The sequence below is a fragment of the Poromitra crassiceps genome (genome assembly GCF_964638095.1).
Source record: "Poromitra crassiceps genome assembly, chromosome: 1".
Taxonomy (NCBI): domain Eukaryota; kingdom Metazoa; phylum Chordata; class Actinopteri; order Beryciformes; family Melamphaidae; genus Poromitra; species Poromitra crassiceps.
This window is the reverse complement of record NC_139623.1, coordinates 84,663,882-84,680,905: the sequence shown is the minus strand read 5'-3', so window position 1 is coordinate 84,680,905 and position 17,024 is coordinate 84,663,882. Positions and strand designations below refer to the sequence as shown.

At 42.7% G+C, this 17,024-nt stretch overlaps 1 protein-coding gene across 1 annotated transcript in view; it reads left to right on the top strand.

Annotated features, from left to right (window-relative positions):
* Window positions 1–1,232: 1,232 nt before the first annotated feature.
* robo4 (roundabout, axon guidance receptor, homolog 4) overlaps window positions 1,233–17,024 on the top strand; it is a gene marked incomplete at its 5' end in the record, with an annotated part of 65,428 nt that continues 49,636 nt past the window's right edge. Inside the window, 2 exons of the mRNA XM_083659630.1 lie at window positions 1,233–1,434; window positions 13,497–13,814. Of these exons, the coding sequence (XP_083515756.1) occupies window positions 1,233–1,434; window positions 13,497–13,814 (520 nt within the window). The remainder of the gene's footprint in view (window positions 1,435–13,496; window positions 13,815–17,024) is intronic.

The following is a 17,024-nucleotide window of genomic DNA, read 5'->3' as shown; positions in this document are numbered from 1 at the left end:
TAAAGGAAGACGGTGAGTGAAAAAAAAGAAGCTTTTGTACCCTTTCCCCCTTTTTGTAGCCGTCGCTCGTCAAAAGAAAGCATTCTTCTGGTCTGATCATTTACATGTGAGCTCAGTTGAAGAGTTTTTTTTTTCTTCGCCCAATTTTCACTCCGATTTAATTTGGCCCTATTAATTATTCTCTGTGTACCGGCGGTGAATGTTCCGCAGCGCAGACTCAGCCTTTCTTGGCATTGACCCTTTATGGGATTATGGTATAGGTTGTAAGGCTTGTTTGAAAACACTCACTTCAAGGTATAGAGTGCTACACGGATGACCTATTTTTGTAGGCCAACCCAGAAGATCGCATCGTGCTGGGTTCCCTCGTCTTGAAGTCAATGGGATTTTTCACTTGGTTTTTGGTTAGATGCCTGAAGTAGTGTATGGGTCTGTGGTTAACAAAAGTGTATGATACTTAGACCTTTGTCTTCAGCAAGATCATCTTCACAAATGAACACCACTTTTATGATTTTTGAAGGCAGCGTAAATACGATCAAAAGAAATCACAATTGCCAGAAAACGCTTCAAAATCATACCTTATTTCAGGCATCTAACCAAAAACCCATTGACTTGGAGGTGAGGGAACCCATGCTAGCAGCACTCAAATCACATAATGAGGAATGACTACCTGAGCTCTGCCGATCTGACTTGGGGGGGTAAAAACAGGCCTCTCTGTGTGTGTTACCACCCCCTCATCCCAGCCTGTTCTCTCTTCCCTCCTCCCCCAAACTGAGCCTTGTTTTCTGACCCCCCCCCCCCCCCCCCCCCGCCCGGCTGCCTAAAATCCTATGCAGAACGAATGGCACAGATGTTGTTGGACAAGACAGTACCCCCTCGGTTCCCTTCGCCCAGCATGGGGTCTGCAACTTGTTTTTTGATCATTGTCCCCCCCCTCCCAACGTTTCCCAAATACCCAAAGAGGAGGGAGACTGGGAAGACCGAAGGAGCCAAATTAAAGAGGGGGTGAAGCGGAGCACAACACCCTGTTAAAAGAATATAAAGGAGAAAAAAACATTCTTTATAACAATCCTCACATAACGAATTGTGCATGGAACAGTCGTCAGGCAAGAGAGAGAGTCGTGGAGCTGCATGCGCACTAGGGGGGGCTCAGAGTTTCACCGAGGGTATGGATGGTGTAGAGCTACAGTAGGTGTCCGGGGTGTCCAGGAAGTGAAGGCAGGACTCTGGGGAAGATGCGGGTGGATGCGTGGCTGCTCTGGGCCTCCTGGTTCTTCTACACCTGGGCAGAGTACTCTCTGCTCTGCGAGTGCCAGGACATCTGTCCATCACAGCCATGGGGGGACAAGAGGTCAAAGATCCGGGTCAAGGAGCACGCCCGTCACGGTTTGGGACACCAGCACACGCCTCATAAGAACAGGCCACACCGCAGAAAAGGTAAGCGCTTCCCTCACACCTGACCTGTGGCAGATGGGTTGATGTATTTCACAGGGTGCCAGTGCAGTTAGGCGTAAAGTGAGTGAAATGTTCTGCTATTAACTTCTGGAGCAGCCCATTGTACTGCCATAGTCAGGAGCAATCACCAAGTCGAGTGCAGCTGAACAAAATCTTGGGTTAATTTAATTTATTTTGCCTGTGGAGGAAATTCTTGTCGGAACTAAATGAATTGCACATGCATAAAAATGAAGAATTTGGTCATAAATTAAATTAATTATTTGAAAAAAGTTTTTTTTTATCCATCCTGTATTGAAAAACTTGTGAATAATGTTAGTGTGAAAAATTATGTATGTCATACTTTTAGAATGTTAAATGTCCTTTTGGCGACATTGGGAAGCTGTATCCCCGAAGCTATAATGAGAATCATAATAATGTTCCACGAATCAAACAAAAGTTTTTGATCAGTTAACAGACCACTAACCTGATGCTGCCAGATGGCCAGCTGGCTTGCAAGGTTAACAGACCACAGCACTGACTTACTAACTTACAAAATGTTATTGTGAGATGAAGTAGATGGAGGTAATTGTGCACTTCTGAATATAATATAGCCTACTTTCTTTTTTCCTCCAAAATAATGATTCACCAAATAGGATGGAATACAAAAAATGACATAATATGCTGACAGAATGCAATGACAATTTGTAAAAGAAAAAGATAATTTCATGTGGCTATTAAAAAAGGGACAATTTTACTATCTTTGTACCGTCTCCTCTCCTCAACTATCAGAAAGCAGTCATTCATGCTGACAGCGATTGTTTAACTAGGCCACACAATTCCTTTTCAAAACACACTTGAATTAGGTTTAGAATTGACTCTGAAGTCACTTTTTATCGCATTCCTCACTATAGCTGACACATTCTTTCCCTTTCTGCCTCCACCACTCCCTCTTTGCATCCTTCCAACACGTCTCCTGACCTCTGGTCCGCGGCCGTGAAAGAGGCTCGTTCCCTGGGCCCATCTCGGCCCACACACCATTCCCATGGGCTGTGTTTATAGCCAGGGACTCATCCCTCATCCTCTCTAAAGCTTTTGTTGCTGACTGAAAGCTGGCCGATGCCGGGGCCATCTAGCCCCAGTTGTTGGATCAATATAAGCATCCATCACTTAGCCCTAGCTCTTTCTGGGCTCCACAATTGACAGTTCACTCAACAATACTTTATTTATGCGTGCTATTGGACAGAATGAACTAGTGGTAGTTCACTGTGTTTCAGGCCAAGGATCTGGGATAACTGGGTTAAAAAAACCTATTAGCAGCTTGGGGGTTTACTCTCTCCTCAGACTTCAACTGAAGCTCAAGCCCTTTACTGCTTTGTGCCATCAGCTGATATATAGAAAATAGAGTGGGAGACATGCATGATCAACTTGTCATCTGGTTTTTATTTTCTATAAATGTCAAGTGTTTATTTTTATTTTTTATGAAGTGATACGTAGATGTTTTATCCCATAATCCATACATTTTGGTAAGCCATCTCAAGAAACCAGTCTTAAGCTAAGTATCTTTCAGCTCATGTAGCCTAAAAATATACATAGGACACAGACCATAGCATATACCTTAACAATGTAAACTGAGCTGTGGCATGCTTACTAACAGTTTGAAAATACTTTGTAGAGTAGACTCATTAGATGAGAGGAAGATATATCATTTCCTTCTATTGTTTTGAAGCATGAGGCTCTCAACTTCCTGTCTCCCAGTGTTGACAGAGCTGCTGCCACAAACTGTCACAGAAAAAACAACCTGGAAAAAAGAAGATGGGAACAGTGATGGATGTTTTTCTTTTTACAGCCTTTTCTTGCAGGATTTTCTAAAAATGATTGAATATTGATACTTAGCTTTCAAGGAAAATGCCATGGTCTCACTCTCTTAGATCTAATCAATCTGTGATGTTCACAGCATTCCAGGATCTATTTTCTGATTAAGTGTTATATTGCATTGAGAATGCCTTTTGACAACACCCAGAGAATGACCCGAACTTCTTGTGGGACCGGAGTGAATTTGTGATTTGATGTTGGGTTTTGGTTTTTGGTCATTTTGGCAAAATTGAAAGACCTCTAGCCGCCGGGGCCGGATGAAACACGTCCTATTAACAGGTTATGTTTGTTTCTAAGTGATTAATATGTTTCTCCGCAAACGCGGCGATGTTTTGCGAGACACGGTTCTGCATGAGCGTCACTGCCCCCAGAAAGCAGGCCCGCCCACAACGCTCATGATTGGTTCTCCGATGCAAGGCTTCCAACAGCGCCACCTAACGTTATGCAAAGATTTAAATAGTAATATTCTCAGTCTTACAGGAGTGAAACGGATTAAGACTGAGGGCTGAGTCTACTGCTCATGTGACCTGACCCAGTGGGCCTGGCAACTGGTTCTGGAGCACATAAAAAAGACTTTGCAATTAAAAATAGGGCGGCATTCCTCTTTAATTTAGGGTTACTTCCACATTCCTCTTTAATTTAGGGTGATATTGTGTGTGTGTGTGTGTGTGTGTGTGTGTGTGTGTGTGTGTGTGTGTGTGTGTGTGTGTGTGTGTGTGCGTGCGTGCGTGCGTGCGTGCGTGCGTGCGTGTGTGTGTGTGTGTGTGTTTGTAACAGAAAAATGAAAAACCTTGCATAGTGCAGCTTTAAGTTTAAAACAAATTAATCCTACTAGCCTACTGTTTGGCGGTGTCGCCATCATGTGGAATAACAATACCTATGACAACTATCTCCCATTCTACCATTCATATATATATATATATATATATATATATATATATATACCGTATATATATATATATATATATATATATATATATATATATATATATATATATATATATATATATATTTTTTTTTTATTAGATTTATTGTAGATTTATTGTAATCTAATATTTTATTAGATTTATTGGACAAAAACTGACTAGTTGAAAGACTGATATAAACGTAAAACTAACTCTGCTGTCTTTACTCCGAATCTGCGTCAAGCCAGACACAGCTAGCTAAATACTGGAAGCTTTGCTGTTTTGCCTTCAGTTAAAACCATTTTAAAACAAAAGAATACTTGCTCAAGCCTTGGATGACAACATCGGATCAATCCTCCAGTTTAATCATTAGGTTACAATACACACGTGACGAATGAAACTGAAGCTGTAAAACAATGATTAAAATGATTGTATTCTGTCTGTTCCGTTATTGTGTAGTTTGTCAATCGTGCTTTTATTTTGAAAATCGAGACGGCCAGAAGTTAGATTTCATTACGGTTAGCTTGACTTCGGTCAGTCACACAGAGAGAATACGAATTGAGTTGATGCTGCCTGTCAGAATGTAGACGCACGTTTTCGTTACTTTACATTTACACCGGAATTATCTTTTCAAGAAAGGTTGGAACCTTGAACTCGTGGTCTTTTTTGTTGTAGCATAAAACTAAAACGAGAAAGAAGTCGCCCTCTAACTTGGCCATTCAGCTAAAATGCGTAAAAACGTAATACCCACGCTGCAATAACCAATTATCAGCTGGTCTGGAACATATCCACGATGACCAGAAGCGTTTTCATTACAATATTCTTACCCGTTTTTGGAGTCCTTAGCTTGGCAGGTAAGTGTTATAGCATTTTAACTACTAATTTAATCAGTTTTAGCAGGATATACAGTTACCACAGCATAATTAGCTATGTTATAATAGGAATCACACCATAGGAGAGAAAACCTAGGCTACCACAAACTAGTCGACCTAACTCACTAGGGAAGTAGCCTACAGTAGCCTAGGCAACATGCCAGGCTCTATGGCTATAGGAATATTATTTTATTAACAGAAGATTTCAAAAACAGACTAAAGCAGGCTACAGTACCCTCTAAACTCACAGTTGAGTATCACAGTCCCCACAGGAATATTATAATGCTCCCCCATTAAAATCTAATTTGATAGGCCTATAGGATAGCTTAGACACAGTAGCTTCAGCTTGGCCCATTAGGTGATGGATTCACACAGCCCAACACTGCACGACAGAATACTGACAGAAAACTATTCCTGGTTACTACAGCAGCCCTACTTTCTGCACCACTGCTCCATCTCCACTGCTGTTCAAACTCAAAGGCTTTGGCATGCTGTACCATTTGCAATGAGGATACTTGACGTTCTTGTCCCATATGCTTGATTTGGGTGAAATGGGCCTCGGTTTGTGAAAACAGAAACAGTTAATTCTCATCTACTTTGGGTCTTAACTCCACTTTGTTGCTGCTTTCACTGAGATAAGTAAGTAAGTTTTATTTGACAATTTTTTTAAAGTACACATAATACTGCTTCACAGAAGACAGAGATTATGAGAACACACACAAAAACTGCAGAGGATAAAAACACAACAAAGCCACAGGCTTATTTCCATTGTGGTCCTCTGGGGGAAAAGGAAGGGGGATGTGCTGACAGGATTGTCAGGTGCAAATACAATACTTACGACTCACAATACATAAATACAAACCTACATATAGCAATTAACATAAAGTACATAGTTATAAAATACAATATACAATCTCGCCCTGATACAGTGCTGATACAGTACCTACCTATTCTAAGAGAGTGGATGCCAACCATATTTTAATTGCCGTTTTAAAACTGCTCTGTGCCTCAATAAGCTTCAGTGATGCCGGAACTTTTTTCCATTCAATGGCAGCAGAGTACAGAAAAGTGTTCTTACCTATGAAAAGTCTGATATTAGTTGTGCTAATATCAGATCAGAGATTGTAAGGTTTGATGATGATTCTGAGAGACAACAGCATTGTTTAATTGGCAGATGTGGATGACTTAAGCAGTGATGATCAGAGTAATGGGGTCAACATCACCCTTTAAAAAAAGGGTGACTGTAAGGTGACAGTGACAGCCAAACAGTTTTCATTGATAGGTCTTTTAATTGTCCCAGTTTTGTCCACAGTCTTCCTCAGGCCAAGCGTATCCTCAAATGAGCACAGCAACTGCAGTACTTCCTAAAAGCTTTGCTGTTTCCAGTGTCATTCATTTCTTAGTGAGCATTAGGAGAGACAGTCTCATCCATGGCAGAACTGTAGTGAATTCAACTTTTTTCATCCTGAAGGTTGCTCAGTCCATTTCTGCTGGAGTATGCTTGGAATGGCATTATAGGCAAGTCAGGTCTAAATTGTCCCCAAAATTCAAAGCTCTCCTTCAATGTTTCTCCCTCTCTTGTGTCTACATTGATTGATTGATTCAAGTGAATTCAACAGCGGAACGTAATAAGAAATCAAATATCTTTCACTCGGTCAGTGTACTTTGGAAGAGCAGGTTGTCCCTAATGTTCAATGCACTAAGGGTCGTCGTTGTTGTTTGGCTGCCAGTCTTTCTAGATTTACTTTTAGGATAAGGATAGCATGTTAATTTACATTTCCTCTTGAATAAATCAGGAATACACTGAGCTCCATGAATATTTGGACAGTGCCACACCAATGCGTTGGCTGCAGTCTCCTTTTACTTTAATGTGAAACGACACAATGACAATGAGGTTAAAGTGACCATTGTTTGCTGTAATTTGAGGGTATTTTGTCTGTGGGTGGGAAGGCGGATTAAGGGTATGTGTCCTGCCCGTGAAACTCCTCGCTGTCAGGGTAAAAGAAGCGGCTGGCGACTGCACATTTATCGGAGGAAGCATGTGCTAGACCAGGGATGGGCAACTTATAGAGAGGGCCACAAAAAATGTCCTCGCTACCAGAGGGTCAGATTGTGACCGTGCACTTCCACCAGTAGCCTACTGTAACACCATCACTCCCAAATATAGCTACTTTGATGAAAAGAACTGGTAATCCAAGTTTATTATACCAACGCCACGGTTATATTCTTCATATTCAAATTTAGTAATTTCTTCCATTCAGATGACACCATAAACTTTGCTCTAGCTTTAAAACAGCTCGCTACATTCATTTGATGGGGTACATCACCCAAATATGTTATATTAATCAGATTAGTAATGTCCAATGTGCATTCTGGATAAAGTTTGTTACAATAGGTTTAGCTCAAATGCTAACATTAAACAGTATGTGGATGGACAATGCTAACACCATTAGCGCCTGTTCTGAGATGTACAGTAAAATAAAAACACAGATTTGGGTGGTCTAACTTAACCTAACCTAAAACGTCCGCCCTGTTTTTTTTGTTTTTGTTTTGTTTTTGCAAATTGACCTAGGGGCCACACAGAGGGGTCGGGGCCGCCAGTTGCCCACCCCTGTGCTAGACTACAACTCTCCTCAGATGGACAGAGGGGTTGGGTTGGAGCAACGAACGGGACAGCAGGGGGGAATAATAGAGTACCGCAAGAATGAGTCCTAAAACCTGCTTAAAGGGACAGCTCACCCTAAAATCCAAAATACATATTTTTCCTCTCACCTGTAGTGCTTTATCCATTTAGATTGTTTTGTGTTAATATTCTGGGTTTTGGAGATATCAGCCATAGAGATTTCTGCCTTCTCTCCAATACAATGGAACTGGATGGCACTCCTCCTTCCTACATAAAAACTGATCAGAGGGCCAGATTTTGCTGAGGGCTGGGGGCCGAACGGTGCCGGCGCAAAGAATTTGGGGCATCTGTTGTGATAGTTTCTCCATATGATTAGTTGCCAGAAAAGGACCACCCGACACCAGCGTCTTTCTGAAAAGTCAAAATATTTTCGTGTTCTGAAAATAGACGCTAGGCGCAGCGCACTTCCTCTAGACGTCCGTGTGCGCCCGCATACGCTCTCTCCTCATTGGAAACAACTGAAAAAAGACACTGGAGCTTAGAAAAAGAAGCTAGATGGACACATGGCCTATGTCACCACCTGCTCTCCCTGCAGGGCTTGAAATTAACTTTTTTGACCACCTGCCAATATGGCTGCTAGATTTTGAAGTTACCAGCCAATTAGAATTTCCACTAGCCAAAATGTTTTTCTTGAAATAAACCAGAATATGAGTGGGTTAATTTAAGCATGAGGATCAGTAAGTGGCCCGGAATTCTCAAAGCCTGTGTTGAGGGTCACACGAACAAAAACGCACTCTTGAAGCTAAATAAATCCAAAACCAACAAGTTAATTATTAAAACTTTTACTTCAATGTAGAACAGTAATTTCTTGCACATGAGATTACTTTTAGCCTTTTAGTCATAAAGATTATTGAAAGATATTCCATATTCCAGACTGAAATGTTATAACAGAAGTGGAGTATTGGCCAGAATGACATGAACATTTGGACACTTATTCATCAGGTATCTTGCATGTTGCGTTCAGGTGCACTGTAATTTTTTGTTGTTGTTGCAATTCCAGCGCGGGCCACACAGTGGGCGCTCATGCGGCCCGCAGGCCGCCAGTTGCCCACCCCTGATCTAGATGGATAAATAGCACTAAAGGTGAGAGGAAAAATATGTATTTTGGATTTTAGGATGAGCTGTCCCTTTAAGACCCGGATGTTAGCACTTCCGTTTCCCTTGTCTTGTCCTTGGATTTTACTATGGGGATTTTAAATCCCACTGTGACATCATCTGTGATGTCATAAACCCCAGTATGACATTGTCAAAATCCCACTGTGACATCATCAGTGATGTCATAAATCCCACTGTAACATCATCAGTGATGTCATAAATCCCACTGATGAAATCCCACTGTGACATCATCAGTGATGTCATAAATCCCACTGTGCCAACATCATCAGTGATGGTGGTCTCATTGGCCACACAGCAGCCAAGCAGCGAGCTGCAGGGCCAGCTTGGCGTGCTGCAGCTCCAGCTCGGCGAGCGAGCCCGCGTAGCGGCTAGCGGGTGAGATCCCTAGTTTTTTTAAATTGCATTTACGCTTCAAAAATCATAAAAGTGGTCCTCATTTGTGAAGATTATCTTGCTGAACACAAAGTTTGCCGTTTTATAAACTTTTGTAAACTACAGATCTTATTTCAGGCATTTAAAATCCCATACAAAAATCCCATTGACTTCCCAACGAGGGAACCAGGAAGTGCATGACTTCTGGGTTGGCGTACATCCCTGCGGTACTCTATTGGCCAAGTACAATTGGAGAGAAATGGGGGGGGGGGGGGGGGTTGGTCTCACACAATGCAAATGAATGATGTTGATTGCATTTTACTTTAACTTAAAAAGCACAACCCTGAATAATCGGCACGCTCAAAACGACAAGATAAAACATCTGAAATCTAAAAGTGATGTGGTGAAGTTCGTCTTTGAGAGTGTCTTTTGTTCTGTGGCGGGTGTGGTGTTTGTTGGGGGAGTTTCCAATCTGCTTTTGTTGGGGGTGAGGTGACGTTCCTGTGACCCCCCGTCTTCCTGTCCAGTGCAGGAAGCCCATCACAGTCCCCCTTGTTTCCTTCAGTGTGCTCATCCACCATGGGGAATTCAAACAATGGCATTCCAGTGCCGCTGGCTGCAAATAGACATTGTTTGTTGGTAGCAGGGCTTAACGTTGTTTGTTGTGGCTGTTCTGTTGCTGCTCAAATGAACCCACAGGTGGTGTGTTGTAACCTGCTGGTACATGTAGGGGCTGCTGTTCACAGGTGGTGTGTTGTAACCTGCTGGTACATGTAGGGGCTGCTGTTCACAGGTGGTGTGTTGTAACCTGCTGGTACATGTAGGGGCTGCTGTTCACAGGTGGTGTGTTGTAACCTGCTGGTACATGTAGGGGCTGCTGTTCACAGGGGATGTGTTGTAACCTGCTGGTACATGTAGGGGCTGCTGTTCACAGGTGGTGTGTTGTAACCTGCTGGTACATGTAGGGGCTGCTGTTCACAGGTGGTGTGTTGTAACCCGCTGGTACATGTAGGGGCTGCTGTTCACAGGTGCTGTGTTGTAACCTGCTGGTACATGTAGGGGCTGCTGTTCACAGGTGGTGTGTTGTAACCTGCTGGTACATGTAGGGGCTGCTGTTCACAGGTGGTGTGTTGTAACCCGCTGGTACATGTAGGGGCTGCTGTTCACAGGTGGTGTGTTGTAACCTGCTGGTACATGTAGGGGCTGCTGTTCACAGGTGGTGTGTTGTAACCTGCTGGTACATGTAGGGGCTGCTGTTCACAGGGGATGTGTTGTGCTGTGTTGTAACCTGCTGGTACATGTAGGGGCTGCTGTTCACAGGTGGTGTGTTGTAACCTGCTGGTACATGTAGGGGCTGCTGTTCACAGATGCTGTGTTGTAACCTGCTGGTACATGTAGGGGCTGCTGTTGTTCACAGGTGGTGTGTTGTAACCTGCTGGTACATGTAGGGGCTGCTGTTCACAGGGGATGTGTTGTAACCTGCTGGTACATGTAGGGGCTGCTGTTCACAGGGGATGTGTTGTAACCTGCTGGTACATGTAGGGGCTGCTGTTCACAGGTGGTGTGTTGTAACCTGCTGGTACATGTAGGGGCTGCTGTTCACAGGTGGTGTGTTGTAACCCGCTGGTACATGTAGGGGCTGCTGTTCACAGGTGGTGTGTTGTAACCTGCTGGTACATGTAGGGGCTGCTGTTCACAGGTGCTGTGTTGTAACCTGGTGGTACATGTAGGGGCTGCTGTTCGGGTGTGGCAGTACAATAAGCTTAAATTCTTATATCACAAAAATTACAAGCAAACAATGGTCAGGAATGTAAAAAGCATGGCTTTAGTGTTCTTACAATATATCCCTGTGTAACCCAACAATGTGAGCACAAAGTGCAAGGTTGTTGTGGAATGTGGCCTAAGGAGAGCGACAGAAGGGAGTTTTAAGATTGTCTCTAACATTTGGAAGAAACCTAAAGGTGAAATATGATGGGATATATAAATATGCCATGAAATGACATATTTACTTTACAAGAGAATAAGAGGGGCGAGAAATATGCCATGATTTGCTTCCTTGATTTGATGCATTTCCTGTTGAAACAGGATGTCGGGGCAGCACACAATGCAGTGAGGGATCATTCAACAGTCTCAAGTAAACCATTGGAATATGAGTCAGGGAGAGAAATACAGTTTTATTTGATGGGAGGGGTGTAGAGGTGCGGGATTGTTCAAAAAACCTGATGGTTTTATTGATTGGAGATTATAGTTATGCCTAGTACTAGTGCAGAGTTCACCATTAAAGCTACTCTGTTTTCCAGGAAGCATGCAAAGGTATGACTTCATTTAATGGGGACTTTTAACTAAAATTCAAATGCTTTCTCTACATTTCTAAGTATGATTACGCTGAACCACACCCTAAGCAAGCACCATATAGTAATATCACCGCTTCTGCTCCAACACAGACTTGGACCCTTTCCGATCTCTACAATATCTCTATGTCCTCTTCACGGTCCAGACTCTCCAGAGTGATCTCTATACTGTAATACATCTATGTCCTCTTCAGGGTCCAGAGTGATCTCTATACTGTAATACATCTATGTCCTCTTCAGGGTCCAGAGTGATCTCTATACTGTAATATCTCTATGTCCTCTTCAGGGTCCAGAGTGATCTCTATACTGTAATACCTCTATGTCCTCTTCAGGGTCCAGAGTGATCTCTATACTGTAATATCTCTATGTCCTCTTCAGGGTCCAGAGTGATCTCTATACTGTAATATCTCTATGTCCTCTTCAGGGTCCAGAGTGATCTCTCTACTGTAATACCTCTATATCCTCTTCAGGGTCCAGAGTGATCTCTCTACTGTAATACCTCTATGTCCTCTTCAGGGTCCAGAGTGATCTCTATACTGTAATACCTCTATGTCCTCTTCAGGGTCCAGAGTGATCTCTATACTGTAATATCTCTATGTCCTCTTCAGGGTCCAGAGTGATCTCTATACTGTAATACCTCTATGTCCTCTTCAGGGTCCAGAGTGATCTCTATACTGTAATATCTCTATGTCCTCTTCAGGGTCCAGAGTGATCTCTATACTGTAATACCTCTATGTCCTCTTCAGGGTCCAGAGTGATCTCTATACTGTAATACCTCTATGTCCTCTTCAGGGTCCAGAGTGATCTCTATACTGTAATATCTCTATGTCCTCTTCAGGGTCCAGAGTGATCTCTATACTGTAATACCTCTATGTCCTCTTCAGGGTCCAGAGTGATCTCTATACTGTAATACCTCTACGTCCTCTTCAGGGTCCAGAGTGATCTCTATAATATATCTATGTCCTCTTCAGGGTCCAGGGTGATCTCTATAATATCTCTATGTCCTCTTCAGGGTCCAGAGTGATCTCTATAATATGTCTATGTCCTCTTCAGGGTCCAGAGTGATCTCTATAGGACGAATCAGCGTGACGTCACTTGCCACCCAGAAATGCGTAACCCCGTGGCAGTTATTCGTATGAGTTGTGCCAAACAAACGTTAATATCACATCGCTTATATTTTGACATTCTGAGTGAGAGCAGAAGTAGCTCAAGAGTTTGATGTATAATATATGCATGCCGTGTTAAAGTTGTGTGAACTGTCGCCGTTTTTAAAATGTCAACAGAGTCAGCTGGCTAGAGTCAGACACTCACGCCTCCCAAAGCTCACGCTCCATAGGCTTCCATTGCCATTGCCACCCAGTGACGCGGTTTGTTTACCAAAATGCTACTCGGCTGATCCCTCGTATAATGTCCTCTTTAGGGGCTGTCACTTTTTCCCAAAATAAAATTCGAACGAACTTTAATTGCCCGCAAAATGTTCGAATATATTCAAAGTTTTTTGGTTAAATTTTTTTTTTTTTTTTTTTGCAGGCCAGGCCACCGGGCATCGGCCCGACGTGTTAGCTTGGACGCTCACAGTCACAACACTGCCTCACAAACTTGGCTGCATCCAACTCGAGATAACTTTTCAGACCCTGGAGACAATATTTCTCAGAAGAGACTAGCGCGACAAATCTGGAGACTTTTTCTGACATGGATTAACATTACCAGCAAGCAGCAGTTGGTTAATTTTGGTAAAAAAAATAAAAATAATAATCGAACAGGTCAATTATACATTCGAACATGCCCTCCTCCCCCACATTCAAAGTTAAATTCGAATTTTGAATAAAAAGTGACAGCCCTAGTCCTCTTCAGGGTCCAGAGTGTCTCTGTAATATCTCTATGTCCTCTTCAGGGTCCAGAGTGCATGCGGAGGAGACGGTACCTCGCATCGTCCACCACCCCTCCGACGTGGTGGTGAAGGTGGGCAGCCCCGCCACGCTGTCCTGCCGGGCAGACGGCAGCCCCAAGCCCACCATCCAGTGGCTGCGCAATGACCAGCCGCTGGAGACAGACTGGCAATCGCACCCCATAGTTTTACCGGAGGGCAGCCTGTTCTTCCTGAGCGTGTCTGGTGGTAGGCGTGGCCAGTCAAATGAGGGCGTCTATGCCTGTGTGGCGAGGAACAGCGCAGGCAAGGCCACCAGCCGCAATGCATCACTGTATATTGCAGGTAAGACTCCATGTGAACTGTTTACTTTGTTAAGTGATAAGTTAAGTTATTTGATCAATAGTAATGTGATATGATGAAGCATGTGTTTATGTGTGTTATGTCACTTCCCTTGAGTGGAAATTTGCAGACAGAATATTATATATTCCAACCAAAGAAATGTATCAATTGAAGTGTTTACAATAGCCTCTATTATTCTTCTTCTGTTGAAGGGGCTTATCAAAAATTTACCATTAACATGTCAACATTTAATGCATAATCTGTAGTGATGGGACAATATCTACGGTATTCTAACTCAAGACTCAATTGTTTATTGCCATATCAATGAAACATTGATTAGAATTTGTCTTGGTGTGTGCTCGTAACAGACAAAACAACCACAATGACAAACACACATCCACAGGGCAATACAACTACACATCTGTAAAACATAAAAAAAGTTAAAAGGTCTGTTAAGTGCAAAAACATACAGTACTGACAGAGCAAAAAAGGAGTTAAACAAGGCTAAGTCGAAACCTAGCATAATGGCCAGCGCGGAAAAGCGTTGATGAGCCTCATTGTTAATGTGGAGGGCTCTGTACTTGAATTTAAAGAGATATGCAACCCCAACACATGAGAGGGATCACTCAGACGTTCATCATGTCAGTTTTTCAAAAAAGGACAGGGAATTTTCAGGCTTTCGAATACGCCCACTCCGCATTTGGATAGGATGAGCTTTTGTGGGGCGGGCAAATTTCTGAGCCAATGGCAGAGCTCTGTGCATTTCCTGCTCGCGCATGTGTAGTTTCAGTTAAAGCCAGCTTGCGCTGTGAATGGATCTGCTGCTCCTGTTTCTCCCTTCTCCTAGTCTGGGCACGCTTTACTCCGCTTTTGGCCATGGGGGTGTAAACCAAGGAAACAGGAAACAATACCCGAAACAAGTGCGCCAAAAAACGTCTTTGTTGCCATTAGCTCGACGCGGCGAGGTTACGTTAGCTAGAGCCTGATAAAAAGAACAACACAAGTTGTATAGTAGCATTAGCACATTTCTCCAGTAGTCACTGCCGAGGAAGGTTTCCGGAGAGCCAAAGACAATGGAGTACTCGCCATGTGAAATCTTATGATCAATGTCCATGTCTTTCCCAGCACAGGCAGCAGAGATGACTTTGGATTTGAACTGTTGTACTTGATCCTCCATTATCGATAACAGCGGACAGACAACTATAACTATTCCATCAACTGGCTATTTGTTTGAAAAGTTCTTCCCAAGCAGTTGGCACACCGTCGGCCAGGTTTGGAATACTAAGCTTTTCCCAAAGCCAGTTGGTAGACACACTCTTTCCTCGAGTAATTGTCTGATGCAAAGCTTCTGTATTGGCTTAAAATAGGCTATGCGATATTGTGAATCCGCGATGTTTCTACAATAACTTGTTTGGTACATCCATCTTTTGTTTTGTTGTTTGCCGTTTTATTTTCTTATTGTTTCCGCTGCTTGTTTCCTGTCTAGGGCTCTAGGCCGGAAACAGGCCGAGTGACAAAATCCCTTTCTCACGAGAAGAGCCTGGTGACGCGAGGTTACCCTTCTCCCCATCCACCACCCCCTCCCTTCTCCTGTCCAAACACCAGCGTTGTTTGGATATTTCCCAGAAAGCTTTGAGGCGGCATAACTTTTTACAAGAAAACCATCAAATCAGGCTAAAACGTTAGATAGAAATAATATTTATTTTTAACACAACATGCAAATCTGGAATATTAGAATATTGGACAAAATAAAATGAAATTAAATGTAAACCCTAAGAGAAACACACATACAGCGATGGGGTGTATTAAAATATACCCCTCGCAAATACAACGTGATATAGTGAAGTGGGAAGTTTGACCGTAACATGTTTGCACTGTGATGTCCACTCCAACAAGACTTGCTTACTTGACGCGCACTTTTTCAATAAAAACACATTTATGCCATGACTTTACATAATGTTATGTCGCATCATTTAGCCTGTGCTGTGATGTGCAGGAGCATACGGTGGCCCTGAAGTGCAAATCACAACTGCAAATCAGAAAACACAACAACAAATAAGAAAACACAACGACAAATAAGAAACACAACAACAAATCAGAAAACACAACAACATTAACCAAACCGCAATGACATTAACCAAACCGCAATGACATTAACCAAAACACAACAACATATTACTAAACACAACGACAAATAAGAAAACACAACAACAAATAAGAAAACACAACAACATATTACTAAACACAACGACAAATAAGAAAACACAACAACAAATCAGAAAACACAACAACATTAACCAAACCGCAATGACATTAACCAAACCGCAATGACATTAACCAAACCACAACGACATTAACCAAACCACAACGACATTAACCAAACCACAATGACAGTTGTGGACTTCATACAGGCGATATCCCCTAGCGCACCTGTTTGGGCATGCCTTAAGGCAGGGAAGATTACAGTCCACTGTCCAGGTGTTATGCCGAGTTTTGCACCCCCGCCAGGCAGTAGCAAAACTCATCCCCACCTCACGGGAACATATTGTAATGATTTATACAGAAACATAACTGTTTAAAAATGATATAATTGGTGTTAACTACCAGAATTATTCACAGGTGTGGCCTGGCAATGCCTGGGCGATCAATCAAACCAGATTCCCGTCTTGCTGTCCATGTAATACAGTTTGCGTGAGGCATGCTGTAATTCTCCCCATGCGTAATTTGGATAGGTGTAGGCCTATTGACTGTATATACTATATTATTCCTATCTCATAACGACACCATCACATCATATACCTGTTAAAAACATCTGAGTTTCGATGCAATTCAGGTTATTTTGTTGACTGAGGTAGGACAATAGAAACGTGTTTGCAGCGGATAAACGGCGGAGACAAAATAAAAGATTGGAGGATTTACAGTGGACTCAATTAAAACTCGGTGAAACACTGAGCTGCCGCCGAGGACAGAGAGAGATGGAGAGAGCTTGTGACAGATCGGCTGTGATGCCAACAACCCTCCAGGTTATAGCAGGTGAAGGTGAATAGCCTATTGCAAGTAGGCTACAATGTACAAGTTTTCTTAATTAATTTACCATAACCCCTCCTTGCAATGTGATAAAAGTTTCTCAGTGAATTATAGTTGATTGCCTCACCGAATAATCTGCTGGTTACCCAATTTTAGCAGCAGAATTTGATGTCCTGGGGTGGCACG